General features: G+C 38.1%; 3 protein-coding genes across 11 annotated transcripts in view; all 3 read left to right on the top strand.

The window, feature by feature from the left end:
* The window catches only part of LOC109544311 (chromatin assembly factor 1 subunit A), a 15,457-nt gene extending 3,403 nt beyond the window's left edge, over positions 1 to 12,054 (top strand). For 3 of the 8 annotated variants that reach the window (XM_048661519.1, XM_048661526.1, XM_048661520.1), the window contains exons 2-3: positions 1,096 to 1,268; positions 10,055 to 12,054. In XM_048661519.1, coding sequence (XP_048517476.1) covers positions 1,096 to 1,268; positions 10,055 to 11,903 — 2,022 coding nt within the window. In that variant the 3' untranslated portion in view covers positions 11,904 to 12,054. Of the gene's footprint in view, positions 1 to 1,095; positions 1,269 to 4,600; positions 5,018 to 6,490; positions 8,618 to 10,054 lie in introns of those variants that run through there. The other 5 variants (XM_048661525.1, XM_048661523.1, XM_048661524.1 and 2 more) reach the window with 5 other exon arrangements.
* Positions 12,055 to 13,617: 1,563 nt separating this feature from the next.
* LOC125502657 lies at positions 13,618 to 18,420 on the top strand. The gene is made up of 4 exons (XM_048661532.1): positions 13,618 to 14,529; positions 14,920 to 15,057; positions 15,207 to 15,397; positions 18,246 to 18,420. The coding sequence occupies exons 2-4, from the start codon at positions 14,940 to 14,942 to the stop codon at positions 18,297 to 18,299; spliced, it is 363 nt and encodes a 120-aa protein (XP_048517489.1). The 5' UTR covers positions 13,618 to 14,529; positions 14,920 to 14,939; the 3' UTR covers positions 18,300 to 18,420.
* A 97-nt stretch (positions 18,421 to 18,517) lies between these two features.
* The window catches only part of LOC109544314 (probable dual specificity protein kinase madd-3), a 20,505-nt gene continuing 15,397 nt past the window's right edge, over positions 18,518 to 23,625 (top strand). The window contains exon 1 of one of the 2 annotated variants that reach the window (XM_048661517.1): positions 18,518 to 20,007. In XM_048661517.1, the coding sequence (XP_048517474.1) occupies positions 18,814 to 20,007 (1,194 nt within the window). In that variant the 5' untranslated portion in view covers positions 18,518 to 18,813. The remainder of the gene's footprint in view (positions 20,008 to 23,625) is intronic. The other variant, XM_048661518.1, reaches the window with a different exon arrangement.

Raw genomic sequence — 23,625 nt, 5'->3', positions numbered from 1 at the left:
CCAACCATTTCTGAAATGACAAAAAAAGTGTCAGAAACTCGGAATTTTCTACAATCACGCCAAGTTCCTAATCATATCTGGGAGCCCTTTTGTGATCTTGAAAACTGCATAAATAACATCTATTTTTGCAGCAGAAATGTACAAACAAAAATTACAGACTTTATGAATTAGATTTCAAATTGAATTTTGTTTATCTTTTTGTGTTCTTTTTAGTCATACCTACTAACTTTTACTATATGTAAAAATAACGAAATAAAATAAACCACGTGTTTTTGTATTATTATTCGCTTATAGCGAACTCCGGATATAACAAACCAGTTTTAGTTCATTTTTCAAGTTCGTTATATCCGGACTCAACTGTATTTCGGTTTTTTCCTTTAGAACTTAACATTCCGAAACAGTTTAAGCCAAATCATCCGGTATCATTTTTAGATTATTATTCTTCTTCATTCTTGATTTTAGGCGAATCGCCTGCTCAATTATCGTTCACTTGCGTGAGGCTGTCGCTCCATCGTTTCCTGGGCGCCCAGCGTCTCTTCGTCCCAATGGGGACTTGTCGCGAGCGATTATCGCAAGTCTTCGGTGGTCCATCCTGCTTATCTGCTCATTCCATTACTTTTACCTTTTTGCGACCCATTCATTGATGTTCTTGACATTACAGATGATGAGTTCTTGACATCCTTCCTTAAAAATTCTTTGATCGTGGAGTGCACCACGCTTCTAACTGCTTCGAACTCCTGGTTGAAATCTCAAGCGAACCCTGTCTTTGGGTTGAGTCAACCGTCACCGAACCGGCACTTCAACCGCCGTTTAGCGTTTACATTACCCACCCTTACAGTACTTTATATGTAGATACATTTGTAGTTAATTCTTCGCATTGAAGAAGTTTTTTGAGCTGCTGTCACAGTTTTTGAACTGAAAGCAACAATTTATCACAACTCTTGTATTGATTAATACTCAATTCACCAAACACCCTGTATATTCCAATTACAAAAAGCCAGTGAACACAGCTTCTTCTAGTTCAGACCATAGTTATTTGGGTACCAATAACCTTCTATTAAATATGTATTTAAAAGCGTGTCTTTTTATTTACAGATGCCCCGATCAAGAAAAAGGCACCACTCTCGAAGTAGATCAAAAACGAGGTCCAGGTCGCTTTCTGGAGACCGAGGTCATGACAAAGCGAAGAAACCCAGTTCTCATGAGAAAGATGGAAAGCGGAGGCGCTTGGAGGAGTCAGTTGCCAGCCCTCAAAAGAGATCAATCAGGTAATGTAACTTTTGAATCACTTATGTCCAGGACATAACCGACAGGACGAAGTTGAATTCTATTATCAATATTATGATCTAACTCGTAAAAAATTGCCTATGCTGTTTGGACGAGCAGTGTATAGAATCGCGCGTAATGCACATGTTTTTGAACAATATACGAAAAAAAAAACAACTAAAAATACTTCCCTTCTAGCCATATGCGTTACGGTGTATAATGGGCGCTTTGCGAATGATAGAAAGTTCTTCGAGTTTATAGAGCAATATGGTTTTCGTATTGAACCGTAAAGCTAATTTAAACTGGAAACAAATATGGTCTTATTAAAGGTAAATTACTGAGTAATTTGCCGAGTTGTAACGATCTGATGAGGAACAATAATTGAGAAAAAAATGATAAAAATACTTAATTTATTACTTCGACGTAATAAGGACAGTAATTAAAATGACATAATAAGGCGCCATCCAACCGTAACATGGTTTAACGCAACTTAATGTTTCTTTCGTAGCTTTTGGACTCCTGGGCCACTTTCAATATGGTATTTTATCACGTCTACAGGAACTTTCGCTTTTAGTACAACCGTCCATGCGGAATGGGCGGCCTTAATTAGTAACTTATTATAATCACGTGCGTAGGAGCTGCTGCATTTCGAAATAACTTCCTACAAAGCATAATTTTTAACCAATTTGCAATAGGGTATGCGTTAAATATGGCGATTATTTGTATTCAGATGAATACGGTTGGATTTTGCATGAATTGATGATGAGATGAAAATTATATTGAATATGTTCTTTGTGGTTTCTGCGTGTGCTGATTCATTAAACATCCGATCATTCACCCTAAGGTGTCGCTTACCCTTTTGGACAATAAGTGAATACGTCAAATATCTTTCTCTTCCTGTGCCTGGGATGGACTTGGTATAAATCCGCCTCCACAGGCTCTCGACCTACGGAGCAGCTCCTCGGCCTTGCCATCTACGGGTACTGCATCACGTAACAAGACATTGCATGGGTCGTGAGATATACTGCATTTTGAATTATTGGCTCGTAATTTGCTTGTTTGTCTGAGTCTCCGGCTTGAGTGCAGCCTGCCCAGTTGGAGAGTTCATTCGCATCTTTCCAATAAGGCGATTCGAGAAAGAAATTCAAAGGCTACATTGTGAAATGGAATGCTGCACCTTAATGCAAACTGTATGGGGTTAAATTGCTTGGATGTGAAATGTTTGGCTGTGCCAATCTGGATTTTTTTATATCACAGTTATATCACAAATGAACATTTAACTTCGCCCAGTCATTTTGCCCCGTTTTTTAATCAGTTAATCGCTGCTCCCTGGTGTAAGAAATCTGATAAAAGCCTTTTTTATTGGCGCCTCCGCCAACTAGGCAAATAATTCAATTTGCCTGGATGGCTTCAGTAATGCCGACGTGCACTAAATAGCATAGATAATCCAGACCTAAACGCATGATTGCCCTTCAGTATAATCCGTGCCTTTCGTCGATAATGTCTTATCGGAGTTTTCATATTAGTTCCTTCCGTAATTGACGGACATGTCTATTGGTCTAAATCTGGATATGCTTCGAATTGGGAATTTATTTAAGTAGCAGTATGGGGCAGAAAAATTTGATGTGTTTTCAAAACATTTGGTAAGACTTTCTGCAACAAGTGTCGATTTTAATCAAGTAGCAAATCAGTTTGTTTTATCCTAGTCGAGTTCAACTCCTAAAACGTGATCCAAGCGCACGTGTGCCTGTTGTAATTGAATGTCGATTAATAACAATTACCGTAAATCATATTAGTTCTGATTCAAACACGGCCACTTTTTGTTAACGTATTTATTGTGGCAAAGAAAGCAATCAATTTTAATGTTAAATTACATGAACTGAACATTGATTATTTTCAATTTCTTTACTTGTAAGACTTGTGTATGAGGTGATTTTCTAGCCCATCAACTGATTGATGAAATGAAAGGAACATGAAGAATGTTGGGATGCTTCAAAAGATTCCACGTCCCCGCCATTGGGATCTGCAATATTTGATAAACTTTGAATGTTGAAAAAAACCTATAAAAAACGATTTCATGTATTTTGTGATAAAAAAACTTTATTGAGCTCTTATTGGCAAAACTGGCAATTGTAAGAATTGACATTTTGCTTCGGCTACTCAAAATACAAATAACAGTAACATAGACACTGGTTTGAAAATATTTCTTTTCTGTCTCTTAAAATGGCGTAATTTTTTATAAGACAAAGTTTGCAAAGGATCTAAGAAATTATCTGATTGTTTTAGGCCAGATGGAATAACTTACCAATTTTTATGGGACAGTTGCAATTCCAACTTCAATGTATATGTGTTGGAAGTTCTAACTACGAGTATATTTCTTCAACTACATGAAAACGTTTTCTTCTCCATCCAGTTTTAAAAATTATTTTTACAACGAACTCATACAGATTGGCTGAAATTTATCTTAAACTGAATTTTTTGAATATTTGTTATTGCTACCCTGTTTTTAAGCTCTATTTATTTGCCAACAAAGGCGTATCTGGATGAATCATTTCTGCTCTTACTTTAAACAAATACTTGTATAAAAGGGATTCTTCAACGAGAAAATCTTTCGGGAATTATCGCAATTTAATGAGAAATACTTTACAGAAAGAAAGAGAATTACAGCCAAATGGCATGGAACACTTTAAAATATTTCGTCTTATGCAAGGTGAAATTTCTGCAGCAAACAAACACTAAATTTTTAAGAAAAAATCACTTTTCTTGTACCCTCACAGTGAGCTCTAAAGTTTCTTTTGTGGCAATTGTCTGTACAACAAAGCAGGATCGACAGCGTCTGGTGATTAATTCAAAACAATAACAGTACACTCCTTTTGATCATTGTGCGAATAAAAACAAACATTCCACACTTCACATCACGTTATCTTAAATGGGCGACACCTTGTTTATGCCATCGTTCACGTTTCTTGGACAGACAATGCGAAGACACGTGCCTGTGGAAGTCGTGAGTCCCAACCAATCGATTCTTTGGAGAAATATGGACATCCGGCATATCTGTGTGTTCTAGATGCTTTATTAATCGGCCATTGTTAAGGGGACGTTCCTACATAATTAAAATGCGTTAAGCGTATCATTATTATAAATATTTAATTTCTGTTTTTATTAAGTCGGTTATGCGCACTAATTCGGGTGTATGATACATTATTGCTTGTTAAATGAAATAATTATCTAAGAGTTAATGAAAGTTTGCCAGTTCAATTACAGTTTTTAAGACTTTATTTTAAATCGACGTATTTTTTCGACATTAAAAAAAACTAATAATAATAATTTAGCAAGGTTCAACCGCGAGCTTAGTCTATACCGATAATTTCCAGTAGACGGTGGCTCAAGACAGAATCGCGTTTATGCCAGTGTGTCCTTCCTTTGTTATCTTGCTCGCCCTGAAAGATTGTTTTCGATGGTTAATTTCAGCAGCAGCAGCCGGGTTTCAGTCGTTCTTCGGCGTGCTTTCAAGCTGCACTTGCGAATGTGCTGCAGTTTCGTGCAACTTGTAGTCCTGCGGTACTACCCTGATCAATGTGCATCGTGTGACAAGGGGTTAGTGATATCGGGGTGATAAGTCGCTGCTTATAATTAAATAGATCTGGGACTTTCATCTGGACGTTGTCCTCCTCTGTTTCGAATAATCTTATTGGATTGCTTTGATGAGCACTGGAGCATTTAAACAAATGCAAATTTATATTTGAAGGCGGTATGTGAAAGTATCCGCATTTGAGGGTATTTCAGGTTTTGTTAGGGACCACAATGGGTTTAGATTATGGATATTTTGGGGGTTTGTTTGCCTCCGATCTGCAACGTCAGAACATAAAATTCCTTATTTCAATGTGGTTGGGTTCAAGATGAGGTACCAGCTGCAGCTTCAATTAGTTCAAGTTGGGTTTTGTGAGATGTGTAGTGTGAATTGAGTCTGAGCAACAATATTATTGGACACAGTGAATGGCCAATAATGCACAATTTTACCAAAATATGGATTCAAAACCAACAAAAATCAAGCTAGAGTAGGAACATGAAGCTCCCTTTCGATTCAAAAAACGATTGCTTAGTTTAACTAAAAGATTTATTGTCACTATTTTTAGATCAAACTCTTACTTGGGTAATTAAAAATCAGTATCCATTGATCATTGAAGTGGAGCTTTCCGGATCTATTTGCTTTCAAAGTTTATTAGAATCAATGATTCTGGTTTTGTTCTATCTACTGGTAAATCTGCAGTTGCTTAGGTTGAGGTGGGCTGAAAGCATTATTAATTATCCGTTTGATATATTTAGCAAGCCTTCGTATGACAGAAAATACATTATTCCGTATTATCCATCTGGTTTGAATATTTTTATTAAGTGGCGGAACAAGCAGAATTAATTTTAAGAAATAACAAAGCACAAAACCCCTTATTCATGCTTACACCTGCTTATTGTATTTATGGCTCATCCCTTGTGTATAATTGTATCGCCAAAATGTTAGTTTTGTCATTTTTTCACATTTTTTATTTCTGTAGTTCCTTTTATGGGATTGGTGATTGTTTCTCAAAATAATAGGCACATTCTCGATAAAAATGTAATGTACTTTTAAAGAATCGTCGTTTGTTGAGCGTCTCAGCATAACTTAGAATGTTTTACTTGTCGTCGTTGTAAATTTCAATAAATCAACTCGTTAAAATTAAAAAATCCCACAAATTTGCAGTTATCTAAATAGGACATTCCAACATTTTTTAATTTTAAGTATTATTTTTATACATTGTGGCTCATCAAAAGTATCCAGAAAGTTGATGGTCTTGTTTTTAAATAAACAAAAACACTGGAATCACAAATTTTTTGTTTGTGAGCTCATATTTCTCATTTTGGATACTCTGACTTCAATCTCTTAGCGGCTGTGCTTTCATTGCTTATTTTTCAAATTGGAGTTTTTTAACGCAGGTCAAACGCAAGTTTAACGCAGTTTTCTGTAATCGCCGAAAATATTTTCTATTTGCCCATATGTTGTAGAAAAACATGTTATTTAAAATACTAATTGAAAAGTCATTTAACCGTAACAAAGTTTTGTGCCAGTTTGTACTACTGAATATCTCTTACCCTGCAGTGAACATTTCAAATCATTTTGTGACTTAAGAAAAACAATTTTTTGCCATTCAAACATAAGTCCACACAAAACTAAATATTTCAAAATTAATTTTATATTTTAACAACGCTCAAAATAAAACGTGGAAAAACAATTTATTTCTGACGGTTTCGTGCTTGCAGAGACTCCTAAAAATCGTACCAATTTCAAGCGATGGCCGCGAAAGCCTAATTATTTTGAGATAAATCTAGGTGTTTGGAAAAATTAGTGGTGAAGCCACCGGTTAAGAACGGTTGAAGATACCACGAAAAAAATCGAACAAATTGGTTTTTAAATAGAAAACTACAAAGCCTTTCGAATACTTTTTGATGGTCCTCACTGTATGTAAACAGATGGTATCCGTTATGAATAATTTTATGCGAATCAAAGCTTCTTTAAAGAACCCACTTCAAAGAAGGTAATTAAGTCTTTGCATGAGGAAAAGATAATTTTTACGATTTAACATACATGTATTATGATACCTGAAATTATGAAGAATTCCGTGTAGAAACTGAAAACGAACTTTAAAACAAGAAAATGTGGCCACTTCCGGAAGCCGCTCAGTCAGAACATTTTCTGCTCTAGATTTTCAAGTTTCACCTTCACAGTTCACAAATATTTTTTGAATAGTTTTTGTATCGGCAAATAAAAATTGGAACCATTCACTCGCATTATAACGGAAAATAGTTGTTCATCATTCGACAACCCTCAAGTCGTCCATACATGGATTCTGATACGGACGCATTGCTTCGAAAAACATGTCAACATGCCATGCAGAACCTTCGTATATCTCATTCAGGGCAAGGCCGCTTCTTTGAAGATCATTGAATTCATTGCAGCATGTAATAATAGGGTGGGAAGATTTTGAAATGCGTCGAATTCTTCGGCAATCTACGACAATCTTTGAGATGTTTCTCACAGGTGGATGGCAGGAGGTAATTACTTCTAATTACTTTTCAGAAAAGCCATTGAAAGAAAAATTCCTTGGCAAAAATGTTTCTGTTGATCAGGTTGAATAGCTGGTTAGAAGAATTCGACGAAAGTTCAAGTAAACGTATACAAAGGAAGTATGAACTGGCGCGAGTGAATCATTAGGCGTTTCAGTTAAGAAGCTGCTGCGTGTATTTTTACCTTGTATAATCAGTAATAAAACAATTTATAACCGCAAAATGTAAGATAAAGGTCACGCTAGAAAAAATCGGCTAATGCTGCTCAATGTTTTTCACAGACTGTCGCTTGACATAGCCTCATAATTTTACCAGAACAAGCTGCGGTTGTTACCATATCTGGGGAATTGTCGATCGGTTTCGATGCACTTGAACTCATTGCTAATTTCTGACACTGAAATGATGAAAAAAAAGGAGATTTGGAGTCGGAGTTATTTTTCTTTAGGCATGTAATTTGGCTTACGTCCCAAATGAAACCAGGTTCTAGTCTCTACTTTCTTATTTCCGTTGGATGATTGAAGTCTTTTGTCGAATTCATTTGTATTCTTGTTCAGTTCTTGCTCCTTTCCTGCTGAAGCCTTAACGTGTAATTGTTCATACAATGCACTGATAAAATATTGTTTGATGTTAATGCATCCTTGAGCGATTTCCATTGTGATTCAAAAATTTCTCTTATTTTTAATTTGTAGAAAATTGATGATCTTAACGGTCTTGCAGGCGGGTATATGAATACTCGTATGTGTGGCCTCCCAAGGTTATCGTCCGCCAAAGCATTGGCATTGATCTGTTTCGTGTTTATAACAGGCAAGTGAAAAAATTATCTTGATTTAACAAGGTCAAGTGGTTGATTTTAATTAAATCGCAGAACTTCAGCTATTTGGTGAATTGGGAAACTTTTAATCCGGTCGGGAGTTTGATGCATCTACATATGTGTCTATCAAAAGCAATCCAATAAGATCGTTGCTCATATATTTCCTGGTTTTTTCCTTCGCTAAAGGCAACAGTGACTGTTCTAAGTATGCACTATTGAGCCTCTGCTCAAAGTGAAATAGTGTCGTTAATTGGATAAAGCTGTTAAGATGGTGTCCTACGCCGTTCACTACGAAGTGAACAGAAGCCATCGGCAGGAAACGCTCCTGTCGGATTTTAGCAAGATGCACCTGCAAATGAGCAACGAACAGCCCCAAGTTTTATATGTTGCAATGGCAACGTGGTTGCCCAAGTGCAACATGGTTTCATATCAGCAGCAAATTAAGTATGTTCAAATTTCGCCTTAAAAATATTCAATGTTTAAATATAACTTTCGACCTACTTGGCCAAGTAAGTAACCGTCAAAAGTGTATATTCATTACCATGTGCATGGAGATCGTAAATTTTCGTAATGACCGCAAGCTTTACATTTACCTAATTTGGCCACGTTTGAGCCACAACCGTTACTGTGTTAACATATTTCCAGATTTCATTTGACTAATTTGCTGCCAAAAAATATTTATTCAGTTCGTGCGTGTTTTTGAACCAAATATGCTAATGTAATAGTTAGTATTTGTGGGAAATCCCGCCACATTGCGGGATTAAATGGAAACTCAACTCCCAGATGTTGAAGAGCAGAAATTTACTTCAGAATCTTTAGTTGTGTTTATTTCTACAGTTCTTTATTCATCTTGTCGAATTTTGTTAATATGCTTCATTGAAAATCGCGCTAGTGATTTGCAGCTATATCAAAGATTGGAAGCAAAGCTGTTTTCACTCAAATCCCAAGCGGTTGGTCTACTGTGAAAGTGAAGTGTTGAGAATATTCGTTTGTAATTAAGGGAATTGTAGCTACATATGTCTGGTTTTAAGTGTTACAATGGAAAGCTACTGCAAGTTGTAGTAGCTGTTAATGCTGCTGGCTGCTCCTGATGCGGAATCATTTATTGTTTTTAAATTAACTGAAGATTTAACGAAGCATGTTGTCACTTCCACCTTAGACCGAATCTACGGTAGGTAATATTAAGCTTCTTCGGTAACCTGATTGTTAAACTTTTTTGATATCTGCGTGTGTATTTGCAAGCTTGGATCCTCCAGTGAAGCCGTAGGTAAGACAATGCATATACATTGGTAGTGAACACTATTAAATCGTATTTTAGAGAGAAAGTAAAAGCTGAAGAATCTTAGGTTTTTTAACAAAATGTTCAGTTGCATTTCCTGTTTTTATTTGTATTGTATTTTGTTGTATGTCAACGCCCAGTTTTTCACGTTAGATCGATGTTCTGAACTGCGTTCTTGAAATCTGACCAAGTTCATTGATATTTTTCGATATAGGCAAAAAAGTTACTTATTAATAAAAAAATATATGGCTACATCAAAATATATGGCTACAAGTCCACATACAAAATCACATTTGCCACACTTTGGATTTTTCCAGTTTACCATGCTTCCTTAGTTGTAAGACTAGATACTAGACAATATTGTAGATAAGATGCAATAAAGTATTACTAGGCTAATGAGTGTTTTAATACCCCCATGGAATAATGTACAGATCACTTGCAGTTTATTCAATCAGGTTACCGTTGTCCTTAAATTAGCTAATGGAATAATTATTTTTTTATATCTGTGTTTTTAAGGCGAGATTTTTGGTCTCGGGCTGGAGCTGACGACTTGCGGACGTGCCCTGGAAATATTAGACTTTACCCAAACGTATTTTTTCTAGTTCTGCCGATGATCAGCTGGAAATCGTCGACAAAGTTGCTGCAACTGAAAACGTTACGAAAGCCACACCGTCAGCAACGCCACACGCCTCAGCTACGGATGAGAGTTTAGACAGTTCAAGTTCAGATGGTGATAGTGACTGTGTTATTTTAAAAGCCGAAACAAGCGAATCACTAAAAGATTCCATAATGATGGAAGTGATTTATGACAAGAAAGAAATTATTTCCACGCCGAAGAAAAATGTAACTCCAAAAAAGCTCCAGAAAATGTTGGATTCGGAAAAAAAGCGTCAGCAGAAGCAACACGAGAAAGAGGAGCGCGAGAAGCAAAAACAAGAGGAAAAGGCGAAACTATTAGCCGATAAGCAAAAACTCAAAGAACAAAAGGAAGCAGAAAAGCAAAAGCAGCTGGAGGAAAAGCAAAGGCAAATCGAACTCAAGCAAAAGGAAAAGGAACTGAAGGAAGAGCAAAAGCAGAAAGAGAAGGAGGAGAAGGAGATGAAGCGCAAAGAAAAGGAGGAACTAGAAGCGAGAAAACGAAAAGAAAAAGAAGAGGAGAGATTGAAAAAACTGCAGGAAATCGAAGAAAAAAACAAAGAAAAGCAGAAGGAGGAGGAGTTAAAACAAAAAAGTGCCGCACTGTTTAAGAATTTCTTCAAGAAAACTGATGAGGAGCGTGCCGAAGAACTCAACCAATCAAAAGCTGAAAAAATTAATTCTAATTTTATGCCGTTTGCAGTTAAGTCGGATATGAAGTTGCCTCCTCGCAGGCGTCAACCTTTAACGGAAGGACAATTGAAATTACTCGATTCAGCCATGCAAAGCCAGAACGGTGATCTGGGATTTTATTTAAAATGCCTTAAGAGTGGAGAATACCAACCGGGTGTTACTGGTCGAACCTGGCCGTATGAAGAGTCTGAAGGCGAAGTGACAATTGTGGAAGATGATAAAGTACTCGGGCAAACTATTTGTGAAGACACAGGAGTTGTCCAGAAAATGAAAGTGAAATTTTTATTTTTCCACGAAAATAGACGACCGGCATATTATGGAACGTGGCGTAAAACTAGCAAGCGTGTGACACCTCGCAGACCATTTGCGGAAGACACTGACTTCTTTAACTATGAGGAAGATTCAGATGATGACTGGGAAGATGAAGAACAAGGAGAATCTTTAGACGTATCTGGAGATGAGGAAGACAAAGAGAACGCAACTGAGGAAGATGACTACGAAGTGGATAATGAATTCTTTGTGCCTCATGGTCATTTGAGCGAGGACGAAATAGACGATGAGGAGAATGCTCCTTTATCGCCCGAGTCTTTGAAGCAAAAACTTAAGCTCTTGAAAGACGAATTTGAACTTGATATAAAGTCAAAAACCCACAAACTGAAGTCACGATCGATTGGCTGCATTTGGTTTAATGAAGGAAACGATAATATCGACGAAGCAATTTATCGCTACTTGCAACCTTTTGCAATGCTTGTTCAAGAACCAGTAGAAATTAAAGATCGTTTGAGTGTCTTTGGGACCAACACCGACAAGAAAACGCTGAAAGTCAAAGTACCGACAGAACTTCCCTGCGAACATGTCCCGTATTTCTTGAAAACAGTGCATGGCAATGTCAACAAAAAACGCACTGTAATTGAAGAGTTTTTGACTTTGATGGCTAATAAGGGACTGCCGGTGGACATTTCCAAAGCGGGACTTTTCCGCTTTCTGAAGCAAATTGCTTCGTATAGAAGACCTACTAGTGCGGGAGCTTCGAAAGCCAAATGTTGGTGTGTCAACGATGAAGCCATTGAAAAATACAATGTCCATTTGGATATGGTTCTTGAAGAAAGGTCGACTTGTTAATATTAAACTGGTAGTAGCAGTAGCATTGTTGGCTCCCCCCACAATACTGCTACTACTAATATTAAGCTAGGCTAAGTTTGAAAGTGCCCTTGGATTTCTCGCTTTTTGCCTTCCACTTTAAATGTTTATAATAAAGTTCATTATTTTTCAAGTGTGCAGTTTTATTTTTTGATTTTATTGGTTATGGTGCAAGTGTTTTTTGTTCCGAATGTTCTGTAGAGTGAGTATCATAGTTAGGAGTGATCAAACACCAAAAAATGTTGCTTAAAAGTTATTATAATTAAATAATAAAATTATAAAATATAATATATTTGCCTAAAAATGCAAGTTAAAATGTACCTGGACTTAGAACTGGAGCATGTCAAATTTTGTGAAATTTTACATTAGACAAGCCAAATTGCTTAAAACAATCAGAATTTATTCAGTCCCAAAGTTAGGGCAAATTTGGCTGTGCAACGTTCATTTTGTTCAGCAGTTTATATTAAGCCAAGTGCGTTTACTGTTTGTAAACAATTTACAAACGATGCAAGAAGCGACGGTTTTTACTGCATTATACTTATTTTTACTCATTTTATTCCATCTTGCACAATTCTAATTGCCTGCATCTATCGATATGTATTATGTAATTTTTCAGCAAACACAATTTTTTGTACGTTCAGAGCAAGTCGCTTCGTTGTTAGGAAAATGCAAATTTTTAATTGAATGTTGGTGGAAATAGAACAACTAGGACTCATTCATTTAACGATTATAAATAGAAGTTCAACTGCATCAACATATGGCGTTTGCAAGCATAATTAGTCAAGCAAACTGTTAACTACTTGGTTAATCAAGTTTTAATGAACACCCTTAAGAGCGACTGCTCACTTTTAAGACACTTTAATCAAGTGAGTGAATGAAGTCAAATATATTTGACAATGGTATTTTAAAGTATATTTTTGTGTATTTTCAAGGTAACTATCAATTTATGGCCTCCTCGAAATCCTGATTTAGAGCCAGCAGTCTCGCTAAATGTTTTTTTGGGCAGTTCACTTTTTTTGTGTATTATATCGAATTTATATTTGAGCGCTATACAGTGGGTGCATTTTGAACGGGCATTTGTAATACACCCGCGCATTTGCTTCATTTATAAATTAACGGCGGGTAAATGTTTATAAATAATTTTTTCCAATATATGGAGCAGTTTGCCAATTAAAAATTAACTTTTTGAAGTGAGTATTTTTGTAAGTTTTAAAGACATTTTGTCCGTCTTAGTTCAATCAGCTATTTGATGTGATATAACTTGTGTGTACCTCAATCAAGACCGTGGGTTGCATTCTTTAAATAACTCAACCCGCCTTCCATTGTCTTGAGTAAGGTGTTTAATAGTTCCGTAGCGACACGCAAACACCTACAACCGTTTGCAAATCCCCAAATATATTCTGCATTTGATCGTCGATGATAGATCAGCATGTGATAGTAGCCACTTTCAAATGGTACTAGTTGATAAAACCTGGTCGAAAAACCCTAGATTGTATTTCCTCTTGCAGCAGTCAAAGAAACAATCGTTCGCGACAGTTTGAACGCGGCTCGAGCGCGGAGCGTCGTTTCAAGCGCAGCCACCGCAGGTCGCCCACAAGCAAGAAGCGCAACAGGCACCGTCATGAGCGTCCGAGCAGCCGATCGCAAAGACGCCATCGGCGCAGCCATTCAGAAGATCAGGTCAGTATCGGTGTTTGATGCGCCCGTCGTTCGTTTGTGATGCGCAAACGAACGGCTGTGCTCTTTCTTGATATAAATTGTAGTGTGGGGTAAGAGACCAAATGCTTTAGAGTTCAGGTTTCAATGAGTCGCACTTTAGAGCGTATTTTGGCACCTGAGGTACTTGTTGATTGAGCCCTTTGTATAGTGGAATTTTTTTGAATTTTACGAACGTTAAATTTACATAAGTCGTATTTAGATGGAGCTGATTTGAACGAATAATGAATTGCATTTTAAGCGGTCGGGTACTGGTACAATGTCGATATTAGTCTGATTAGATCGAGAAAAACAATTTGCTTTTTGGTAGGCTTCAATCTACTTTTATATGTTAACAAAAATGGGCGCTCTAAAGCTTTTAAACTTATAGCGGATATTTCAGTGCAATGCGCCTGGACTAAAATGATTAAAGAATTTGAAAAATCCGGTCCAACTTAGACATTATCATGTAAAAACATCTGTAGCGTAATGCTGAGTAGTTTGTCTAGCTCATGCGGTCGAGTTTACAAACAGCGACTTTTTCGCAAAAATGAATTCCTTTGTTTCAAGTCACAGGTTGCCAATCAGCGGCTTTGTTACCCAATTTTAGATTTCGTCTCAGCAGTAGCGACGCGGCGCATTTGATTTGCGTATGGAGCGTTGTGATATCCGTCGGCTTCACTGAGAGGTCGTCTATTTTCGGTCTGATCGTCTGTGTTTTCCAAAATATTCCAGTGACGAACCACTAGTTCGACAAACACTTTCGATGCGGCCAAAACGCGACGCGGGCCCCTGCGATGCAGGCCAGGCTTTGCCCCGTTTGAATGGGTGATTTTCGACCCACTCTGAACATTCCCCTTGTCTAGAAGGTATTCGTCAGTTTTTGTGTGGGATCGCTTTTGCTGTCGTACAGGTGAATAAGGTTTTGATTTTTTTTTCGGCCTGACCGGTTACATGAGACTAGGTTAGGTTAAGTCAGGAAAACCATTAATATTGAGGCATGTGGTGCCGTGGTCTCTCTGAAGCTTGTTTTTGGTTTTCCAAAGGATGAACTGAGGGAAACCCCACTGTTGAAAGATCAAAAAAGGCCCAAGAATGTAAATAAACAGTCAAATATTAAAGTTGGCTATGACATTAAAGTTGGCAAACGTCAACAGCTTTGTGTTGTTGACAGTTCAAAAGCGTACTGTTCTTGCTCGGACTGTCAACGTCAGCAATAGTTTTCGTTTGTTTTGTTCAGCGGTGTTTTCTTCACTTCATCCGCTTTGGAGGTGAATTTCTGATTAATTAGTGTCTCGATCAGGAACTTTTTTCGTTGCCCACATGTCTGCTACTGTGGCCTCTCCTGCCTCGCTGGGACCCTGGTCGGCCTCCCAACGAAAAGCGGCCTCAAGAATTTTCGCTCAGGCCTTGTTCTCCGCCTTGCCTAAACCTCCCAGAAGTAAGCAGTTGTTTGAATTAAATTCAACTTAAAAACTCGCAAAAACAGTCTTATTTTTTGACTGTTCACACTTTTATTCTTGACTTCTGGTTTTGTCTCAATTTTTAATCACTTGTTGTCCCAGTTTATTTTTAATTTATTACTCCCAGTTGCGGATCTTCCGTACACATCTGGAAAGGAGGCATTAGTTGAGCAGAAAATCGAATCAGGCCAAGTGAAAAAACAGTACAATAACGTAAACTCGTATGAATCGGACCAAGACGACTATAGCGATGAAGATGAGAGTGGCTCGAGTTATTCGGAAAGCGATTATTATGATTCTTCGATCTATTCTGAAGAGGTGCGATTTCAATTTTTGCCCCTGTCATTTAATTCTGAATTTTTTACCACTAACCTTAGTGGGGAGGGTTTCAAAGCACCTACTATTAGTTCAAACCGCTTGTGTATACGTGTCAGTTTTTTTGATTATTGCAGATGCTTGTTTTGTCGCTTTAAAACACGCAAAGCCACTAGTTAATAGCCACTATAAGACGCGGGTTTTTAAATATATGTTGGCTCTACATCATTAGTGGCATTAATTATTGTTTTCATTCAATTAGCCGTTGGAACAATCAATTCTTCGATCCGCGACTGACCATGACTGTTTAATGTCTTTGAAACGTTTTCAAATAATTCCCATCAGAGTTCTCGTCTATCAGTCCTAATTGTGGGGACCGCGTTATTTGTCCCTTTTCTATTAATTATTAATGCCTTAGAAGAGATGCTTTTTTGTTTATTTGACTTCACCAATAATTACCTGTTTTCTATGGAATAACATGGACGTTTCCATGTTGCTATGGCTTCTACGTTGAATCACCCCGAACAACTCGAGGGTCTAGCTAAAGCCAGTAATTCATTATACTCACCTTGACCTAACATTCCAATAATCAAAGCCACCTTTAATATACATGGAAAAGCAGTAATGACTGGCTTCTTGCCAGTCTTCATCAACGCGTTGTGCTTGTTTAAATTCAACTTTGGACCTTTCGTGATTGGAACGTCATTTCGCATGCTAATAACCGGCCTGAATTGTATTTATGTAAATGTATAAGACGACATTTTGAATACGTGTACATACACGTGCAGTGTTTGGTGGATGGACGAAAAAGGCCCTATGAACAGATGATAACCTGTATGCAATTCTACCTACCTACATAGCTTAGTTAGGTTGTATGGGTATTAGTCAGTGAGTTATTTTTACGTCGTTTTTTGAAAATCAGTTCTCCTGGTGTCTTGGCATTGTTACAACTGTCGGTAATATCCTGTTTTTAATGTCTTTTCTGTTCATAATTTACGAATGTTTGGATCTCAGAATCTCTCACATGGGTTTCAATACTGTGGGATTTGTTACTAGGCTGTGTCCTATCTAATCACATTAAACAGTTTCCTTCTTCAATTTTAATATTTGCGTATAGGTTGGATTATTAATTTTTCAATACAGGCAAATTTTTGCAACTTCCAGCTAAATTGGTCGTGTGATTATCATTATTTTTGAAATTCCGACAAAATCGTAAACGTGAAATAAAGCGCCTGCAAGAATCCTCATTGCGATGGCGATGCGAAGCTGCAAGCTCTTATATGATTTTAGCTTGTAAATGACATACCCAAAATTATGGACTTTGAAAAGTAGATCTTAACTATGGTGTTTAAAAGGCAGAAGTTTGGATATATTTGAATCCGCTTCGGGGAATAGTAAAACCTCTAAGATCCAGGCAATCAGAACCAATAACGCCAGTTGCAAACTTTCTCTGGAATAGACCGAATCAGCATTAGGACACTTTTAAAATCATACAAATTTCACACCTGCAAAATTAAATTTGTCCAAGAAATTAAGCGACAACGATGAAAATGTTTTGGAGAGAAAAATTGGAGATATTAATTCAAGTCTGGACGTTTGGGTGGAATTGTATTGTCGGATCATATTTTATTGCCGGTAGTCTGATGGCCAGGCTTATTTTCATTTGCTGGAAGATTTCGCTTATTCTCGATTAGTTGATGTTAAAGAAAATAGTCCAGATTATTTAAAAAATGTTTTGATATTCCAACAATGTGGTGCACCATCGCAATGGGCTTTAGAATTTGGCAATTTCTTAATGAAAATTTCCCCGGTCATTAAGTTGGGTTTTTTTGAAAGACCTGCAAGGTTTCCAGATTTGACTCCGTTAGGTTTTTCTTATGGGGTAAGTCCGAGTCGACAGTATTGTCCACTCCTCCGCCAAATAATCCCCAAAACCCTCTAGAAGGTAAGACAAAGATTCAATTTCTTACACTCTAAGGATTTAACGGATAGCATTTTGTATGTTTGTTTTGGGTACTAACTCTTGTATCATTCGAGAAAACAGCTTTGTTTCGTTTTAGTCGGCGCACTCTGTATTTAGAAATTACATGTATTTTTTTTTACTAGTTTGACACCGGTTTTAGGAGAAATTGCAGATAAAACCACGAAAAAGGAAAAAAAATCAAAAATTACTATGGATCAGGTTTTGGTATTATTTTGATTATTTGCTGAACTAGGGCGCTTAACATCGAATCCTTCAATTGGAGCAACACTTTTCCGATTCTATTGTGAAGTTTCATTTGGCTTTCTTTCAAACTTCTTTTTCTACTTTATTACAATTATTTAACTGCTTCTTTGGGCATCCTGCAACTTGTAAAAACTACTGTGGTTCTTCTCATTTTGAGATTTAATTTTTTTATGTTTGCCAGTGGAGATGGACGTATTAATGATGTGCAACTGTTTGGAGTTTATCAAACTATTGAGTTTTCCAAAACTTCTAGGAATTTCTTGTCTAGCTTCCATTCTATTCTGTTCGATTGTATAAAAGTGTGGCGACCCTGTGCGTTGAAATAGGAAAATATGGCCACATGCACAAACCAGAAGACGTTGAATATAATTAGCGGCACGCCAAGAAGCGCTATTCAGGCCCTCGACAATCGTTGAACTGAAATTACTTTCCGCGATCCCCTGTGTGCACTTGTTTATCCTGGTGATGTCCAGTAGTAAGTAGAAGCCGCTTTATCGCTGTCCGAGTTTGATTTGGTTCTGTTTCGGGTGATTTGCTTTTCTTCATTAATCTTGTGCAGTTTGCCCTCGTGTTGTGTAAGATATTATTTATAAATATCGGCTGCGCTTTGTTGATGTTCTACAGAAGCAGAAGGAAAGTGTACTGCGCTGCAATGCGCTTCACTCTACCAGGACATAATTTATGTGGCACTTTAATTGGAACACACGACGAATCAGATATTGAAATTATTTTTAACCGGCTGTGAAGAGGCTCTGATTGCAATTGAGATTGATTGTCGTCAAGAGTGGCATCCAAATGCATAGCAAAGGGAAGGGTTCACGAAAGTCTCGGTACCTTAAGACCTTCAAGCAGTGCCTTCTGGAAGTGTTCTTCAAGGTTAGTGTCCTGAGTGTGGCGGCTGTGTTTACTTGGCCAGTATTCGAAAGCATCGTGCGTCATTTTTATTTGCGATGATTCCCAAAAAAATCTCCTATTGCTACTGTTTGTCACACGCGTTATTTTCGACCCTTCTCCCCTTCGGTTCCCGCTCACCTAAATTTACGTAATTATAACTCGGCGCTCAGTCGAAGGCGAGCGTCGCGACGGTACGCGTTAGCTGACCGTGTCATGGTATTTTTAGAATTGACGAGCGAAACGGCTTCAAAATTACCACTCTGACTGAGCACAAAGGGAATGCGAAACACTGTGACCGATGTACACCTCGGGTTTGTCTTATAGCAGGTACCGCCCCGCCTATTACGACGAAGGGGAGCGGTACTCGACCCATTCCCATAGCTCAAGAGCGGTACCGGATTATTCCTGGCTGGGTTCTAGCAGTTATCGGCCCACGACTGGGATTAACCGACCAGCAGCAGCGCGAAGACTGGCAGACGATAGCCCGTCTATGGCCAGTAGCAAGAATGGATCGAACTCAGAAGCGGGTACTCGTCGAGCGCGATACACACGGTCCTCCACGCATAGTGTGGCTCAGCTGTTGAGCGACTCCTGTTCAAGTTTGCTTCAAAAGATCACTACTAGAGTGCGAGGGCCGTCCGCCACGGTTGAGCGGCAACTGCAAAACAGCACCAACGGCCTCAGCAGTGGGAGTGGGACAGCGGGAGGTTCCCGTTTAAGCATCCACCACCCCAATCCATTAACCACCAGCAAGAGTAGCACGGTGGTGCCGAACTTCCAAGGTGCTGCCAGCAAGAATCGCAGTGATGACAAGTACAGTTCGGTTCTGGATCGCATATATGGCAGGAGGAGGGAGAGCGAGCGAAAGCCTGAACCGTCCATAGGAAGAGGACTAGCCAAGAGCAGTACCACTGCCAATGTGTTGCAACTTAGTGAGAAGGCCTATCCATATGTAAACAGCAACAGTAACAATGTGGTGCAACGTGAGAAAACTCCATTTCGGAGCAGCGACCAGAAGAAAAATGCTGTTTACCCGGAACCGTCCTACTCGTATCTGGATAGAGATTCGATCTACCGGGTGCGACACCGATCCAACCATTCCGAACTCCGGCCGAGGCGGTCGTCGAAACCGCACAGGGTTGGAAAGAGCGAGCACAACGACCGAAAGACATCCATAACGACCAATCTGAAGTTAACCGCTGTGGAAATACCGATGGCAAACGAGTGTATCGTTCTCGAAGACCCCGAGACGAAGAAGGGCACGGCCGTGTCGCCTTCGGAGGACGACGATGTCACCCCAACCCCGTCCGTCCCAGATCCAGTAGCCGAACGCGAGACCAAACGTAAAGAGATCCAGAGTTTGATCATGAAGTACTCGGCCCTAGATGAGGCCTATAATAAAACAAGTGCAGTGGCCGCCGCCCCAGAGCCTCCCAGTGTGGCGGCGGCCATCGCACAGAAATACTACCCTGAGACCACGAAGTTGGCGGCTGTAAGTACGACGGGACGGCCATTTGAGTGCCTCAAAACCTCTCAAGTAAACGTATGATTGAGCGTGGCCACCACACTACCTCACTAACCATATCCGAGTGCCGCTTGCTGACAGGAAGATATTTAACCGTGTCATTCGCTAATCGTGTTTGTGTAAGTCACTTTTTGTTCTCGAGGTTCTTTAATGCCCACTTGCATCAAATATTTAAGGAATACTTAAGGTTATGCCTAACATTAAGTTCCAGCCTAACTGCAAAAATGGGTTGCACCAACCCATGACACGATCTTAAGTTCGTTTTTGAAAATCTTAAATTTAAGTACTCGCGGCCATTTGCACCAGTGAACATAAGGCTCACCTTAACATAAGAGTGACAGTTAAATGACATAATTCGTTTGCACCACTGTCACCTAGCGTTAAGGCGAACCGTAACAGGCAAATAATTTAAGGGGAAGATGAAGTGCCGCTTAAGTGGAACCTAACGTCAGATTTGAAGACTAACCTCAAACAGAACTGATATTGCATAATTTTGCAGTTGCAGTATTTTGTTGGAAACAAGCCCATTTGTCATTATCAACCGATAATAATTAGTATATTCCGTGAACTAAACCATTTTATGATGAATGTGTTAAGTAATGATCTGTTATTTGATAATGATGACAGCGACCATGTGCGAGTTCCTAGACTAGTTTACGAGAAAACACATTATTTGATAGTTTTGATGATGTTCTGTTTTTTCAACGTGTTCCGTGTCAAAGTACMCCGCACTTTTCATATCGAACCTCATAGAAGAGGAAGGTCTATTCTATCTATTTATATGTACTCTGGTATATTTAAACGATGTTAATTTGTTTATAGTCGATGGAGGATATAACATAAGGCCGTATTTATTAACTCCGTTACAACAGCCTGCAAATCGCGCAGAACAATTATTCAACGAGTCGCATATACGGATAAGAAATATAGTTGAGCGGATATTTGATATCTGGAAAAGAGGATTCGAAGTCCTTGCATTCGGTTCTCGTCTAAAAATAGATACGGTTTTAATAATAAAATAATTGAGTAGAGAGCAAAATGAGGATCAGCCACCTGATCGTGAAGATGTTGAACGCTTCATACATCTTATGCAAGAAGATGAAGTACCTAACATAAGCCACATATATAACAGAAACAATATATTGTTGCAAGGGAATCAAACTAGGAGGGACTTAACTGATCCTATTCATTTTCATTGATAAATAGCGATTAATTGAATTGAAAGTAATGCTTTTGATAAAGGACTAATATTATTAAATTAAAGTTCATTATTAAATTGAAATAACTTATAATGCATTACTAAAACAAATGGGAAATAGCATTATTTGCTTAAGTGTTTTTTAAGTATTCCAATTTTAACTTTTCCTACTGAAACTCGAACATGATTTGGTCCTGCTTTCTTTTGGCTAAAATGTTTTGAAGCTCCTCTTCATAACATAGCATTGTTCGCTTCCAACTGGGAGTCTAAGGTTTTTCCTTATAAGAAAAATGTAGTCCGTTTTTTATTCTCAAATGACTCCATCTTTATAATATAATATATTATGAATTAATTATATTTGAGACGTAAACAGGAACGGCAACCTCGAATTCAGTTATAAGATAAAGGTTATTTTGGAAAGAAAAGGCGGGAGCAAAAGCCAGTTTGTCACTTTTAGCAATGTTGTCAGGTAAAACTTCATCTTAGCTAAGTATCACTTAATTGGCAGCTGTGCAAAGCTGTCTGTAGTTAGGGTTAACCTTAATCCAAAGTTATCCCTAGCTAAGAATAAGTTTTAAGGAATACTGGTGCAAATGGCCGTCGTTCTCGAGTACTTAAGCATGACTTAGCCTTCTTCCAACCTCACTTCAGTCGCTAGTTAGTCAAATATACAGCAAACGTATATAAATGTGTAATAATAATGTCCTATTTTCAAAAAATAAGTACCTACGTACATAATGAATTTTGAATTTCAACGTTTTACGAACGCCCTTTTTGACTAATTGAGAAATTGAGAGATGGCGGAGTTTCATTTGGCTGTTTTTTTTTTAATCACCAGCAAAAGGAGCAAGCGATTTATCCACGTCATCCAAGGTTTTATTATTTACAATAGATAATAATATTTTATCTGCATTGCCCCTTGGAACCGAAGGCACAACTCGTCCGCCACCAGTTTTATAAAGTTTTTTTGTTCTGATTGGAAATGTGCTTCCGCGGAATTGTTGTTTAAAAATTAATTATTAATTGTTTTAACAAATAGCATTAAATTCGCCCGTTATTTTCTGGCATGTTGGCGGCTTTTCTTGGGAAGACGCTTTCTAATGAAACGCGACGAGCTCTAAAAGACTATCTCTTTCAGGAGCCCTGAAATTAGTAGACCATTTTTGTTTTGCAGCCATTAGTAAAACAAAATTTTAAAACGATCTCGAATTTTGGTTAGAAACAACACAGACATACAGAACAGAACAAAAAATACAGAGTTGCCGGTTATTGCCTGAAGCTTAGCTAAGAACACGTGAAAAACGGGTGGACTCATTGAAGCTTAAGTCGGACTTAGATTTTAAGGTATACTTAGGTAAGGACGTGCTTAGAAGAAGTTTAGTGCAAGTTGGCATAAGTGCCTTTCATGGTCAATTGGACAGTTTGGATTAGAGGTGTTGACTGACGTTACTTTAGAGGAGTGTTGGGAAAACAGGAAATGTTTGGTACTCCCGTACTCGTTGCCCTCGCTACTCATCCGGGTCCGAAGTAACAATTACTTAACCGAACTATAAAACGATTATTCGAGTAGGTACTCGTTCGGAAAGAGTCAAGTCGCCCATCCTAACCTCCGGATCTGAATACATTACTACTCGTACTCACTCAGATCAGACTAATTAAGGCCGGGTCACATCTATCCGATCCGACTCCGATCATACAATCGGACGAAGATCTGAGAGCAAAATCACGTAGTTCACATCTTTCCGCTACCTGCCCGATCCGTCTCCGTTTTTGTATCCGATCATGTTCCGATTTTGCTGGCTATTCGATGGGTATTTGCGATCTGATTGTCGGAAGGAAAAACGGTCCGCATTTTAGGTTGCGTCAGTGATACATTTGGTTTTTAATGGACTATATCTATAGTAAGCTGTAGATATTTAAATATTTTGATTGGGCTTACATAATTTTACTGATAGAAAACAAACTCAATTATTAATAATGCACATGATTCGTCGCAAGTATTAATTTATATTACTGTTTACACAGCAACTGTACAGTAAGGACTCTGGCAAGGAATATCGGAAAAATAGCTACTAAAGTGTACATTGTCAACTGTTCATGGAAATTTATTTACTACTTCGGGTTTTAATGCCAACCCCTCATTTTGTAGACATTTTTATTCTCTACGAATCATCTCGTTGGGCATTCCGATTACTCCATTATTATATAATATTATAAACAAAAAGACAAAAATCGCATCGCATTGAATTTTTGGCAATAAATTGTTAATAACTAACATATGGACCGGAAATGCGAGTGGAAAACAAATCCCTATTAATCTGATTATTATCTTTTATATAATCGCACAATTAGTTTGCTACTAGTCTTTTTGTCACGTTAAAGCATTT

The sequence above is a fragment of the Dendroctonus ponderosae genome, unplaced genomic scaffold (assembly GCF_020466585.1).
Source record: "Dendroctonus ponderosae isolate FM_Combo_2020 unplaced genomic scaffold, Dpon_F_20191213v2 Dpon_F_20191213_1, whole genome shotgun sequence".
NCBI classification, from domain to species: domain Eukaryota; kingdom Metazoa; phylum Arthropoda; class Insecta; order Coleoptera; family Curculionidae; genus Dendroctonus; species Dendroctonus ponderosae.
Note: the sequence above shows the minus strand (reverse complement) of the source record. Positions and strands in the feature narration are given on the sequence as shown.

What these genes read in the sequence shown, in the direction of transcription:
- LOC125502657 (XM_048661532.1), top strand. Translation starts at nt 14,940, where the DNA reads ATGTCTGCTACTGTGGCCTCTCCTGCCTCGCTGGGACCCTGGTCGGCC. An exon ending in CTTGCCTAAACCTCCCAGAA is followed by an intron (nt 15,058 to 15,206) that starts GTAAGCAGTTGT and finishes TATTACTCCCAG; the next exon opens with TTGCGGATCTTCCGTACACA. An exon ending in CTTCGATCTATTCTGAAGAG is followed by an intron (nt 15,398 to 18,245) that starts GTGCGATTTCAA and finishes GATGTTCTACAG; the next exon opens with AAGCAGAAGGAAAGTGTACT.